Source organism: Oreochromis aureus, linkage group 19 (assembly GCF_013358895.1).
Source record: "Oreochromis aureus strain Israel breed Guangdong linkage group 19, ZZ_aureus, whole genome shotgun sequence".
NCBI lineage: Eukaryota > Metazoa > Chordata > Actinopteri > Cichliformes > Cichlidae > Oreochromis > Oreochromis aureus.
Genome location: NC_052960.1, coordinates 19,064,517 through 19,079,388, shown reverse-complemented (window position 1 = coordinate 19,079,388; position 14,872 = coordinate 19,064,517). Strand labels below are relative to the sequence as shown.

The window sequence follows — 14,872 nt, the reverse complement described above, 5'->3', positions numbered from 1 at the left end:
GAAGAGTCTGAAAGAGAGCAAAAGAGAGTGAGAGTGACTGGGATTGCGTTCATTGGTCTGGATTTCATTAGTCTGTGGTGGGGCTCCTCTGCGTTGGATGAATGGATAGGTATAACGGAGCACTGGTACCTCAGGGTTAAAGGTTGAATGAAAACCATGGAGAAGTGTGTGCCTAGTGTTTTAAAGGAAACAGCGTTTAGACACTAGCAATGCAAATATATTGTAATTTTTTTTCTGCTTTACTCGCATATAATAGGAATTTACATTTGACAATCTGGCCAAGTACAGATACCCAGCAGTTTTTTTGGCGTCCCTTACAATCGAACAGTATCTCTTGTGATCCAAAGTATATAAAAAAAATAAATAAATAAAAAAAACTTGATGAAAGAAGAGAAAAATGTCGTTTAACTGACGGTGACATCATAAGTAAATGTTTTGGTTTGATTTGATGATTAGCTTTCATAATTTCTTCTGTGGAAAAACCCACTTTTAAAATTTTATTTATTTTTTTTTTTATTGCTGTTAATGTGCTGCAACTGCCGTTATCCCCGTTGCTCCCCCCACCTTCATGTGTAAACCACAGCTGAATGCAACAGGTTCAGACTTGTTCTGTTAAAATAATTGAAAGTTATTCTGGGAAGTAGGATTTCGTGAAACAGACAAGATCCATCTGTTTAACTTCCTATAGGTAAATGTAATATGGGGTGGGGTTGTTTTTATTTTATTAACAGTTAGCCCATAATGAATTCAATATTTGGAATATATTATGGATCATAAGGAAAAATGATGCTGGCCTAATGTTGTCGGAGGTGAATGAACGGTGGTTAAATAATTGTCAGGATAGATATATTTATTTTTGCAGTATATTTTGTAATAAGTTGTAGGAAATTTAAAATGCAAAATACACTATGTAGACAAAAGTCTTGCTCCACACCTCTTCATTTTTCAGTCCCATTGCCACATGTGTGTAAAAGTACGTAAAAAGAAGCCAATGCTATGCTAACTCAGTAAATGCAGAGCTCAAACCTCATCTGCCATTAACATCAGCACAGAAACTGGGCTGTGAGCTTCATGGCCGAGCATCTCCTTTAGGTGTAATGTGAATGTGGCCAAGTATTTTTGTCCTAGAAAACATGATGCTGATGAGATATAGCATAATAATAATAATAATAATAATAATAATAATAATAATAATAATAATAATAATAATAATAATAATAATAATAATAATAATAATAATAATAATGAGAAGAAGAAGTAGTATAATAATAATATGCAAAATGACAATAAACTTCTTGAATCTTGAAAAATAGATAAATAAAGCAGAAGTTTATTTTAATGCTCTCATGCAATGTTGTACTAATCTGTTGTCTTTCTGTATTTCAATAACTGTTGTTACTTATCTCTCCTACTTTTCTTTTTGGTTAACATCTTTCAGTAGGATCGTATTTATCGTTCTGCACTGCTCTGAGTTGTCTGTTTTCAGCATTTAGGCGCACTACAACATCCTGTTTATCTGTGCCAAGATGATGAGGTGGAGGTGGTGAAATATCAAAGACCTCTTTATTCAGAATTTCTCTGTAAAAGTTGCGTTTAGGCTGCTGCTTCTCCAAAAGCATGTACAGATTCTCAAATTCTTTTTGCTGCATCTTTCTTAAGCTAAATGACGTAATCTTGTGCATGCCTGTCTGTTAATGTGACTGCATGCAGTTCAGACTTGCACTGTTGAACGTGATAAGTTTGTCATTCAGACATGAAGCGGACCAGTTCAGATGCTGTCAGATTAATGGGGAAAAGAAGTGCACATATGAAAGCAGCTTTATTGGGACCTGGAAGGGAACTCTGCATGTGTTGTCATCTCATGTCTTTGGTGCTTTTGTAACTTCCAGCTCAGGTTTTGGTTGCTCTATTTCCCCTGTGTGTGCGCTCATATGGGCCAAAGCATGTGTGAAGCCAGGCAGTGTGAGGCCGCGGGGCACATGTTACTCGTTTAGTTTGGTTTTCATCGACTCCCCTCGGTGTTCTGTTGTTTATACTCCCCCCACTACTTTTTTTTCTTGGCTTTCTCTCTTATCTTTTTATCTCCCCTTTGTCTCTGAGGTCCTTCGCTGCACTCTAAAATAGTTCATGTTTGTTTAAACATCATCCTTTTTAATTCCAGGTTTGTTTCATGAGTCAGGCTTGTCTTATGAGTCTCATTACTTTAATGCTGGAGAAAACATAGCGGTCGGATGCTGTGTGGAAATTCCCCTTTGATGGCAGAGCCCCAAATCGAACAATTCTGCAGTATCCCGAAGAAGTCTCGTATTTCTCACTCGATCTGCACGGTCGACAGCATTAGGAACTGGAGTAGTCTGACTGAAATTTCAGCTCTGAGTAATTATTGATTGGATTAAAAAAAAAAATTATTAAACAACTTTTATAAGATTTACAAGGGTTTGTAATTTGAACATGTTTCAGTAGGATGCAGCTTTGATGGACATTGTTTTAGGTGAAACCATGGGAAAAATAATCACAACTCAACCCACAAACAAAGCATTTCCTCCACACTACATTTATACATTATCAGCCGATTTCTCTTTGGTGGTTTTATGGAGCAAGCCAAGAGCCATTTTTGAACCAAAGTACACTTGCTTTGTTATCAGGAATTACATTTCGGCAGACCACAATTTTCCTGAATGATGTTCTCATTCTTTTTTTTTCCTGTTCAGTTTCCAAAACTATTTGACCGCTAAAAACATGTTCAGTCACTGTCCTGCCTCAGTTTCTCCTCCAAACCGCCGCTGCTGGGGGAAAGTGAAAATGTTGTCAGACAAAACTTCTATTTCCAAACCAGTCTGTCAAGAACCAGTGGGTGTTAATGCCGTGGATTGATTGACATTAACCATATTCCAAACTGTTTTTGTGTGTTTGCGCCACAGCCATAAAGTTTCCAGGGTTGTACGACGCGCCGAGACAATGACGATTATTTCCCGTCTTGAATGATGTGCCTCTTTTGTGTTTTTCTTTCAGCGGCAGACGGTGTCTCTCCAGCCTGTTAGCAAGATAGAGGACGTTCTTTACCACTACAAACCCCTCCAAGTTGAAACCTATGGACCCCCGGTGCCTGAACTGGAGCAGCTGGGCAGACTCGGGTACAGTTATTTACTCAGTCTCATTTAGTCCCAAGAACTCTGAAAATGTGGATTTTCTTTAAGAAGTTCTTGAGAAGTTTCCTGGAAAGCATTAAGCAATATGAAGATAAAGTTATGTCATAGTCGAAATTGTTCAAATATACAAGATGAATTTATTACCAGTTTATACACAGAATACTGCTGGATTATTGTTTCTAAAATAGAAGTAATAAATTAAAAAGGTTTTCAGGAATGATCCCATCAATTTATGTTCCATGTCAGTTACTGGAAATTACAGGAAATCTTGGGAAGGGTAAGATAAAGTATTTGCAATTCATTTAAATTATTATGTTTGAAAAGGTTTTGTTGTAGGTGTAGTGAGTAGCTGCCAGATGAGAGGTCTGCTTGGAAAATCTTGACTCTCTTCTGATTAACTGGGAGAGTGAAAGCAAAGTGAGGGCGGGGAAGGGAGGAGGGAAAGGGAATAACAGCCATCACCCTGCCACAAGCCGCCACAGTGCATCTGCAGGAGCGTCCATTAACACACAGGAAGTGCTTTCCCCCGACGGCCCCTTTGGGCCAATCAATCCACGACGCCATTGGTCCACTCCTCACCGAATGTAAGCTATCTATCAGCCAACCCAGCGCCCAGCCGTCTGTACTGCAACTGGCTGGCACTATAGCCTGCCCACACGCTGAGGGCGGCCTGTGTTTATTGGGTGACAGAAGCAAAGTGGGGTTATAGCTTTTTAATTTCAGGGGCAAGCTCAGTGCTTCACTCTAGCAGTAACTTTAATTTGGCTGAGATGTGCATATTAAAATATAATGTCAGCGTGTTTAGGATAAAGGATTTCTAGTTTTATTGTCCCTTTTTTGTTCAGGAAAAAGTTGCTATTGACTTTTGTTGCACAATCACCTGGAAAAGCACATGCTGAAGGTGAAACGTTTCAGGAGAGTTTAAGCTGAATAACTGCCGCTTGTTTACATTATGTATTCAGTGAAGTGCTGAGGTTCTACTTCTTTTGGCCAGGCTAATCGATATGCAGATGAAACACATCTCACAATTTTTGCCGCATGCTGGAGCTCAGAGGAAGGAGGAAAAGTAGCCCCACCTCCCCCAGTGTCAGCAGTTCAGGGGTCCAGGAGGACCGATGCTGGAGAGGAAGGACTCTGCCACAGAGATAAATGAGGCTCTGTTCAGTTCAGTGAAGAACACCAGTCCCTTTGGTGCAGGCTGCAGGCAGCGACACAGACAGCCCCCTACAGACAAACCACAACTCCCAAGATGCAATGTGCTGTTAAGTAAAAGAAGGGAATAGTGCTGACATTTCTGCGCTGCTGGCAGTTTGTGATTCAGCTAAGTTGGAGATTTTGCGATGTACATAGACGATCAAACTTGTATACACACGCGCCCACAGGGTGCCCCGTAAATGTGCTGTAGGCTTTATGTCACACACACTCACCTTTTGTTATTGCAGTCCCGGCCTTTTGGCCACAGTGGAACTCGTGTGATGTGGTAAATATTCACAAGTGTGCGTGCACAAGAGAGGGAATGCAGACAGCATTGAGAGAGTGAAAAGTGAGTCCCCTGTGTAGAGCGTTGGACTACAGCTCCAGTCCTATGACCTGTGAAGGGAATTTGCTTTAAGGTGTGACGAGATGTGGATGTGCCTGAGTGTGGATGAGGTGGAAGGGCCTGTGAAGGGGGCAGGTACTTATTTTGAAACACGGCTGTTTGTCTTGGTCAAGGCTCACTGTGACAGCAGCTCCACTGGTGATTTGTCTTGGACACAGCCATCAAGTAAAACTGGAGGATTGAGCTCATACACACACACCCCCCTCCCTGGTGGCCCCGGGGCCTCCAGGGCTCGTCTTTTGCACAGGATGTCCAGTCAACACAGGACTGAGTGGAGCCATGCCTTTTTTATGTCAACTTGCTCTTTTCTTCTGCACCACATACCCCCCACCCCCCTTCTAAGTGTCTGTCTTTTTCGCCTTGTCCCTTTGCCCCCCAAAAAAACCGCAGGAGCGCAGCACGCCTGCCAGGAAAAAGAAAAGCCACGCCTCTTTCACTGTGTCTCCTTCTCTGTCAGCTGTACCTGAATAAATATGAGTTGAAGTGGACTCTTATATTAAAGACAGCTGCCTGGTTATAGGATGCATGTTCAGGGGCCTCCAAAAGTGCGCATTCAGCTTCCACCTCAGCATCTACCCTCTCCGCTCACACATACATATCCTAACGCTCCTGTCCTGACGTGCATAGGTGTGTTTGACTTGCCACAGAGGATGTGACCCCCACTGTGTGAGGCTTTCTATAATGGCAGTGTAGAGCTGCCCATCTCTTTGACTGGCACATACCCATAGCTGTGCGTGAGCTGTCAGAGTTATGAGTACACTGTGAATGTAACGCTACAGCCTGTACTCCAAATGTCCTGCCATGGCTCCTTGCTTTTATGTTGAACAGTAAAAGCCTTTAATAAACAAAATCAAAGTAAAAGTAAATACCGCTTTGGAGACACAAACAGTAACATATGATGTTTACATTGACATGGCTGCGATATGAATCCCAGCACACAGCACTGTGGGACTCGAGTAGTAGCTGTTAAACTCCTGCCGCCAGCTGACAGCCATAACCTTCAAACAAATGGATACATCACAATACACAGCACCTCAAAGACACGCTTACATTACACTTACAATAAGTTTTTGTGCATGAGCTCTTGGAGGCAAATGCTGGGGGTTCCAAAATAAAAAAATATTCTATTTTTGTTTTGCGTATGTAGATGAGCATCTGGATCTGAGTTTGTTCTCTACCAGAATACTTTTTAAGCGCTGACTGTGCAGGCGATGAAAGACTGACTGGGATCTTGGACAAGGACAAATCATATGGGGGGAAAAATAGGGGAAAGAGAAATTGGCTGCGGAGCGCTGAAAAAATGTGACTCAAACCTCAAGTGCTGACAATGAAAGCAATCCAGAACAGTTGTTTGTGTTGGCACAGGGTGCCCTGAAATTAGCCCATCTTTCTCTGACAGAGGTTGCTCAATGCGCTTCGCCAAATGCCAGTGTGTATAATATTTTGAAGTTTTGCCTCCTCCCCCACTCCGCATTGCTTTCTATAATTGGTGGAAAAAGTGAGGTTTTTCTCTGGGAGTGCTTGTCAGGCGTCCGTCTCTTGTCGGTGGGGAGAAGGGGAGCAGCTGAATGGACAGAGTGTTTAGTCTAGCGCTCCTCTCCTGGGGATGCACTTCTCTGCACAAGGAAGCAGTCCTCAGACCACTCTGTCTGAAGGGTTAAATAGGCATAGGTAGTTTGCTGTGACCTTCATTCATTAACAAAGACAATCAATCAGTTTGGTCTCCTGAACACTCAGGTTTGAAGTAAATCAGTGTTCTCATGGACATACAGTTGCAGGAAGAAGTTTGAGCCTCTTTTGAAATTGCCAGGATTTCTAAATTAGCAGCTAATAAAATGTATCCCGATCCCCACCAAAGTCACAATTACAGACAATTTGATTAAACTAATAACACTCAAAGGCTTTTTCAGACATGCGATACGTAGCTTTGGTGGCTTCTCTGAGCATTTTGTCATTTAGACACTTTGAAGTTAATATGCATGACCGCTTCAGTAACACACAGGGGAGTAACACAGAGAGAGCCATGATACATGAGCAGTATTCACTACACGCACAAGATGTACCCCAGCTTTTACAGGGTCACTGTTGTGCTAGCCACTGTAGATAATACAGTCCTGCACTAGTTCATCCAAATCTTATGCTTGTTGACTAATCAGACTTTATATCTGACCTATTAAGACTTCTTAAGTATCCATCAGGCATGCATGTTAAATTAATTGGTGATTCTAAATTGACTGGCAGACAAATTGCTTAAAAGTGCATTTAAAAAAGCGCTATATGAACATATGGATATAGTAACTTGTAAGTCACACTTCAGTTATACTTTTCATATGTTTATTGAAAACATTAAGTAATCACTTACTGTGTGGGCTAGAAAAAGTAAGTAAACCTTTGAACGTAATAGCATGTAACACCTCTCTGAGCAGCATCAGCCTCTGTCAGGAATTTCCTGTGCACCGTTCCTCCCTCTAAAACCGTTTCAGTTCATCAACATTTCTAGGAAATCTTCCTCAGACCACCTCCCCTTCAGGTTTAACCACGTTTTCTTTTTTTCTTGGCTTGTGTGCTTTGGTTCATCGTTGTCATGTTGCGTTAGCCAACCTGGCTGCTGCCCTGACGTTCTCTTCTAAAACTTTTTTGATTCAGCTTTGAATTCATTTTTCCCTCAGTGATTGCAAAAGGTTTAGACTCCAAGGTAACAAAGAGATAAAACCCGATGCTCCTTCCAACGTGTGGAAATAGTTTGGTGCATTTTAATTTTTTCAACGCAGATTAATGTTTGTCACACCAGTACACTGTCCCATGAGTACTGTGGAGTATCTGGGTGGTCTGTGCTGCTCTAAAAAAAACAAAACAAAAAAACTTGCACACAGTGAACATAGATTTTTGGCGGGTTTTAAAGTGTCTAGCCTGGACTGTGAATTATTACCCCTCGTTTGAATAAAGAAATGAATAGTACAGCTGTTTGCTGAGAATGTGTTTGTACATAACTGTCTCTTAGCTGAAGCTCAGATCACATTTTATGAGTAATCAATGCAGAAATCCTGGTAATTACACAGGGTTCATGAGCATTTTCTTGTAACTGCATAGATACACTTGGACACAGAGCAGTAATACATAAATCACTTGTGCACACACACAGAGACTAGCTATGTTTAACATGTACTTAAAGGATGCCTGCTCACTGTTCTGGTTGGAAGCCAGGGGTTAATGGCTCTCTGAGTGATGCTCTCCTCCTGCCTGTGTTCTTTAGCTTTCCACCCATCCCTTGGCGTCTGCGTGTTTATTTGAATAGTGTGTGCATCTATTTGTTTGTTTGTGTGTTGACTTATACTGCATGTTAAGTGCTTTGGTGGGAGTGAGATATCCAGGATAGTCAATGGTGCCATCACAGCCCTCAGTTACCGGCAGCCAGCATCTCTAGCCTCTCCCTGCTTGGTTGGCCTGACTCCAGGTCTGAGCTCTCCATCTTTCCAGCTCTGGCCTCGCTGGCCAAGAGCACGAGCAGTGACCCTGGATTTGGCTCTGGAAGTTAGCAGGGACCACTAAACATGGTCCATAGAGTGCTTTTGAATCCATTTCTGCCATTGCTAAATTAGAGAATATGAGGTTTACATTGCATACAAATCATTCTTTTCCTTTCCCTGCTTTCCTTTCTCACTCTGCGATGAAAGTGCAAGTCAGCCATGATATTTTTCTTTTTCTCTCAATATGCAGAGGCGAGGCGCTCCAGAGGAATCTGTAGAAACAGCCATGAATAGCTTTACCATGTAACCCAGATTCTCTGAGCCCTGCAAGGCATATATCCATCTGATGGGTCAGGAAGGGCCAGGGGGTGGGGTCAGAGGTCACTGACCGTGGGGGACTGAGGTGCAGCACCAGGACGTCAGGGTGCTGAGACTGACAGGAGGAGAATGATGGCACCTTGGAGAGACTCTCATATTCTGGGCCACAAATAGTCATAGACTCTCACACTCTCTCCCGCACAAACACAGCTTTGATGCTTTAAGTTATGAGCCGGAGAGTGAGGCACCGGTGAGTGTGACCTCAGATGAACTCTTTTGAGAGCAGTGGGCTTTGATCTACTTTTACTACTATTAGATAATGTCTCAAGGCCCATATTTTGCTCTCACTGCGCCAATTAAAATATTCTCTGATGCTGCCAAACAATACCGTTTATGGGAAACGGTTTATTTTGCTCTTGCATAACAGTGGGGCTGTTTCTCAAATACCTTGGAGTTGTCACCATAACCAAGACCTAAAAGTGGACCTGGTTTCCCAGATATCTGATATCCTCTATTCTCCTATACAACACATTCAATGCAGATGCCATTGTCCTGTTACTAGGTCCAGCGTTGCTAATAATGATATAGTTCAATGAAGTGCTTCAACGACCGTTCAAGTGTTTCTACAGCTTAGATCTGATAGCTTGACTGCAGCCATGAGACACACAGATTTAAAATTTGCATAACCAAAAGAGAGTATAAAAGTGTGGGAGCCTGAGGCCAGCTATTTGACTTGCAAACCTGTCTGTGTCAACAGAATGCCCCATCTTTATTTAGAGCACATATCCACCACCTTACTTATAGTCTAAGTTCCTTGCGCACACAGATGCTTACACTTCTAACTATATCAGAAACTGAGTGGAGTGTGGCCACCGTCTGATTCACCACCAGCCAACACCCAGACCATTATCCTGTCTGCCTCAGTAAACAGACCATTAACAGACAGAGCTGGAGGAGGCCACATCACTATTGTTTTCCCTCCCATAGATCTGTGCAAATATTGATTTTCTCTTGAAGTATGAGGCAAAATAAGCATGCACTGTAGTTGACTAGAAGCTTTTTCGTTGCGGGTGAGTCATTTCTGACCCAAAGAGCGGGCGGAAACGGAGGGAGCGTAACAGAACGACCGAAGGGGGAGGTCCGTTTGTCTAGTGTGTATTCTGGTCGCCCGAAAGAGGCCTGCTTTTAGTGTTATTGTTTCCCCTCTGGAGGCAGACCAGCAGTCTCCTTGTGAGATCAAGCCAGGCCAGGCCCAGTCAGGCTACTCGCTGCCAGCAAAGGAGACAACGACGAGCAGGGAACTCCAAGGATAACAGCCTCTCTTGCTTTCAGATTTATTTGTATCACAGCCTAGCGGTGGCAGGGTCAACACCCAGTGGAGGGTGAGGTGATGTCTCCTGCCTATTTTAACACACTGATCTCTGTAGTGGTTTGCATCCATGCACTATCTAGAGTTGCACGCTTTGATTTTGAGTCTGATGGGGCTCATAACTATGCACACAGACTGACTGGAACTCTGCGCCTCTCCTCTGCTCTTCACCCCTGGGGCAAAGGGTCCAGTAATGTACGGGGGGATTAACTGGCTCGTTTTTCCCTCTTAAGAGCTGGAGAAACAAAACAAACTCCTGTCATGTGGGGCTTAGCTGTGGGGACTTGCCACACACACCTCAGGGGAGGAGGTACTTCTCCACTGTGACGTATGAATTAAACCCTCCTCCTGTGGTACCTTTCCTTTTCCTTTTTTTCCCTTCTGTCTCTCCCTCTTTATTATTTTCTTGTTTTTCTTCCTAATTGAAATCCTCTTTGCCTTTTTACCAGTGCCTCAGGGTCTTTTGTAACTGATAACTGCATACGAGACCCCACCCCCCATGGGAAAAGGCTTTTCTTCCTCTGTGTATCGGTGATCTATCCACTGAATGTTACATCCAACTGTCAAGGCTCCTTTTGCTCTGTGTATGGGTGTGTCTTGTGCTAGCAGCCATTCACTGGTCAGCATATGTGCTTCCATTGTGTACAGCCCCATTTGGTTAACGATGACACTGATGTCATGTCATTATCCTCCCCTCTCCCTCTTTCTTCTTCTAAGCTTTCCAGGGGGCAAAGTTATCAAGTGGCAGCTCAGGAGACGAAAGAAAGATGCTCTGTGTGTCAAGTGGCTTGAGGGGTGTGTGTGTGTGTGTGTGTGTGTGTGTGTGTGTGTGTGTGTGTGTGTGTGTGTGTGTGTGTGTGTGTGATGCTTATACACTTCTCAAGGCTGCTGCGATTAATTGTGAAGGTGGCGGCCCAGCCAGTCAGCCAGCCTCTATTGCCCCCATCAGGTTGGATATAGGAGGTGCAGGGCCAAGACTTAAGAGCTCAAGATGAGTCGTGACAGGTGATGGCTTAGTCCAGGAAGTGTGGCTGAATTTGGGCAGAAGTTGCACTATCTGCTTTTATGGTGGCCACCTCAGCACTGCTGCCCTTCATAATGAAAACAAGCGCACCTCTTAATTATCACTGATAGCAACAAGCTGCCTTCTCGAGGACAGGCTGTCAGTCACTCCACACGAGAATGTATTTCTATAAGCGTTAATGTCAAGTGTCACCCAAAGCTTCTGTTAACACTCTAAACATGCTCTCTCCTTAAGAAAGTAAGTGCTAGCAATACTCGCCTCCCTCTCCTCCTCTCTTGTGGGATGCAGAGACTATCAGTGGTGATGATAAGACGCATGATAATGGATAAGGGGTTTGTATGCGTCTGAGGATATGATGTAACCGCACTGAGCCCCCCTCAGACACACTCACGGAGCACAACTTGAGATAATCTGGTAGACGGTGGATAGAATAATGGCCGAGGATCTCACTCACACACACTTGCATGTCCCAGAGGAAGCTGCATTCAATGGAAAAGAGTGTGACCTATGACCCATAGTGATGAAAGACTGCTGTTGACAGATATAGTATACCTGTGAGAGTTCTCTGTGTTTGGCTTGTCTGCGGGGGTTTTGTTTCTTAGACCACAGCCTGGACCAATTCACACATTCTCCTCTGGTTTAAAAACTCGGCTCCAACGGTTCGCTTTCGGTATCGATACAAACAGCTCTGCCCTTGGATAAACATGTATTCAAGCACATGTGAATCGTGTAGACGCGCACACGGGGGGCATGAGCACGCATTGCACATCCACACAATGCGCTCAGTGTGCTGTGTGTCTCTCTCACAGGGGTACATTTTCTCTCAGGGCAGAGTGTAGGGAAGGAGGGGCAGATTGAGCAGCAGTGCTGTGAGTGAAACCGGAGCTGCCTGAGGAATGTAGGGGGTGTTTTGGGAGGACTGGAGAGTGGAGTTTAGTGGGTGAAGGTGGAGGTGGGGGGGTGGTGACTCGAGGGGTTGGATGGGTGATTAGGGGGTGACAGCTGAGTGCTGACCCCTCTATAATGACAAATCATCTGGCAGGTGTGTGGTTCTGTACCCCCCCCCCCCTTACCCACCCAAACTCCCATCATTCCCAGGCCAGGAATCCTCAACTGCTGCTGCTGGAGCAAAGCGCTAAAGGAAGACTTCCGGACATTCACACCGTCGTCCTGCAGACTCATGACTTGCCTTTTAGAAGTACGCAGTAGCCTGCCCCGTGCCTGTCCGCTGCCCTCTTTGTGTATTCCACACACAAAGTTTAAGCTCCATCTCTTTAATAAACATAGCTAATGAGGCTCCAGTCCTTGGAGCAAGACGGGGTAGAGTTTATTGATTTATCTGTAGATGTTATTTTTTTTTTCCCCTTCCAGTGTCGGTTCAGCTGAATACAGAGTTTATCTCCCGAGCAGCCTGAAAGTCATTGTACCCTGTTTGGGTCGTGAGTCACGTTGACGACAGGCTAAATCCAGAAAGCGTCTGATCTTTGGTGCTGTAAAAACAAGTGGTGACCCCGGATCAGCGATAGGTCTGTAAAATCAGACAGGTGTCAGTCTGAGCTCTGCTCTCAGGTCAGTAGTGTAGGAAGAAGTCAAGACTTGAGAATTTCATGTATGTAGGAGCCTGTTTCGCTCCTTAAACTTGCCGTATGGTAAACAAGAATGCATGAAAGCAGCCAAACCACACAGAGTGGTCTGCAGTGAGCATTGTTTAAGGCTGATTCAGATTGCTCTTCTGTCATGTGCGTCCGCCCTGTGGTTTGTATGTTGATTAAGTGTCTGCTTGGCGAAATAGTCACTGTGGCATTACAGGCCTCTTTTCTTTTCCATCAAGCTCAGGCTTCCACACATCTCCTCTTAATCCAATTCTAGCCAACACATGGAGTCTAGACAAGAGGCCCAGCGCAGCCTGCACCTCCTTGTAGTATCTGTAGTTTTTCCCCTTCGGGGTCCCAGCTTCGCAGCCATTTCCCTGAAGAACCCCAACACCCTTCGCTCGGGAGCGGCGTCCTCGATCCAAACGCAAAGAGGAGCTACACATTCTCAGCTGGAAATCACGCGGAAACCCGCCGGAACATTTCGCCACTTATCTTTTCACTTTGAATTAGAGATGGGGCTCTGCAGTGTTTTCCAGGCAGCAGGAGTGGAGAATACTTTTTCGGGGTCCCGTCAGGAAAGCCTCTGATGGTTATTAGCATTAGCAGGAGACATTGCCCAGGTATTCAGAGCTCCAGACTCAAGTGGAAAAAAAACACTGTTAACTCTGAACTGTTTTGATCCAACCGCACATGGCTTCTTAAAGCAAAGGGTAACAGCAGATGGTGAGAGTCAGAGGTTGAAAAATAATGCAAGCACTTATCAGCTGTTATGCCTTTGTGAATGCTAAAAGAAATCAAGTAATCTTGCTGTGTGAGAAAATGGCAAAAGGTTCCACCTTTTTGTGTAAATTATACTCTTAGAAGACTTGTATATGAAGGAGTTTTCCATATGGGGAATATTACAGTATTGTTTAGTTAAAGTCATGATACGTTTGTTGGAGAAAATAACACACATCACTTCTTGGAGTCAGTATAACCCCCCCGACCCCCCTTTACATATTCCCTTGTGACAACTGCAGTCCTAACACTCACACTGTGTCATACTGTGTCATTCAGTCGTCTTCATCACCTGCACCCGTCTTTTCCCGCCTCCCCCTAAGCGACATAATGGGCGAGCCCAAAGTGACCCATATTTACCCAATAATACGAAGCTTTGAAAAGACCCATATCGAGTTGCAGCTAATGCTCCAGTGGGGCCCGGAGAGTGAAAGATGTTACCGGCCAAAACGGCTTGGGTTTCAGCGCCCTGCGAAACAAAAGGCAGTCCAGTCCTCGGAGAGAGAGGGAGAGAGGGAGAAAGAGGGGACGGGGGAGATGATGGGGTGAAGGACCATTGGTGCACACAGTGTAGCAGTAGTGTTCAGAGGGGAGCAAAGCGTCTGTTTCACGAGTAATTTTTTTTTTTATAAGTTGGTATTTGGCTTAAAAAAAAAAAAAAAGCATTCTTGTTGTTGCATGTCTTCCGTTGTTGGTCCGTCCCGTCAAGTACAGTCATGTGAAGTTTATCTTTCAGCTTCACTTACATCTAGCCTTTATGGGAAGATGCGGATATTAGCCGCTGAGTTAATGGAGCAGAACTGAACTAACCTCGGGTGTTAGGGGTGAGCGGAGGGCAGGCAGGGTTAGTTTAAGAGAAGAGGGTTTGTGATGATGATACCCAAAGGTGATTTCCCCCCATATCCTCCCCTCCTTCCTCTTTCCACTTCCCAACCCCCTCAACTACACTCTTCCTCCCTCTCCTTCATGTTCTCTTTCTGCGCTCTCTCCCTCTCTCTCCCTCCTTAGGGGCAGGCAGGTATAAAGTTACACAGAGCTCTCAGCTTTCTTGGAAGGAATGACCACATGAGTAGCTTGGGGATTAGATTAGCAGGAAGAGCAGACTTAGCCAGGCTGTAAATAGCCCACTTTTTTCACCATTAAAAAGGCCCAGTACAATATAATCAATAGATAGCACTCATCTGATGCAGGAAGCCATATGAGAAGACCTCCCTCAAGTGCTCTGAAGGACAGGCTACAGCAGCTTGGGCCTAATGAAGTTATTATTAATCACTGGGCCTCCTGTTTTGAACTTGTGAGCCGTTTCTCTAGTGGTCTTTGTGTGCACCGTCTGGTTGACATTTTGTGCTGTCCTCCTTGTTATTTTCACTCTATGTTGTGAGGTGTTTGTGTTTTCAATGTCACAGACATGCTACCAAGCATGTTTCACCTTCATTTTCAATGTTTTTATTGGGTTCTTAGGAACAACAGAAAGCAAAATCCGATCTATGCAGCGAGTGTTATCGCCAACACCTTTTCCCCCTCATCCATCTCTCATTCACATACACCTCGGCTCTGTCAGTCTCTCTGAGCC

The 14,872-nt window shown here is 44.2% G+C and overlaps 1 protein-coding gene across 1 annotated transcript in view; it reads left to right on the top strand.

Annotated features, from left to right (window-relative positions):
- Positions 1–14,872, top strand: part of mnat1 (MNAT1 component of CDK activating kinase) — a 31,542-nt gene that overhangs the window by 15,607 nt on the left and 1,063 nt on the right. The window contains exon 7 of the mRNA XM_031758366.2: positions 3,013–3,134. Within this exon, the coding sequence (XP_031614226.1) occupies positions 3,013–3,134 (122 nt within the window). The remainder of the gene's footprint in view (positions 1–3,012; positions 3,135–14,872) is intronic.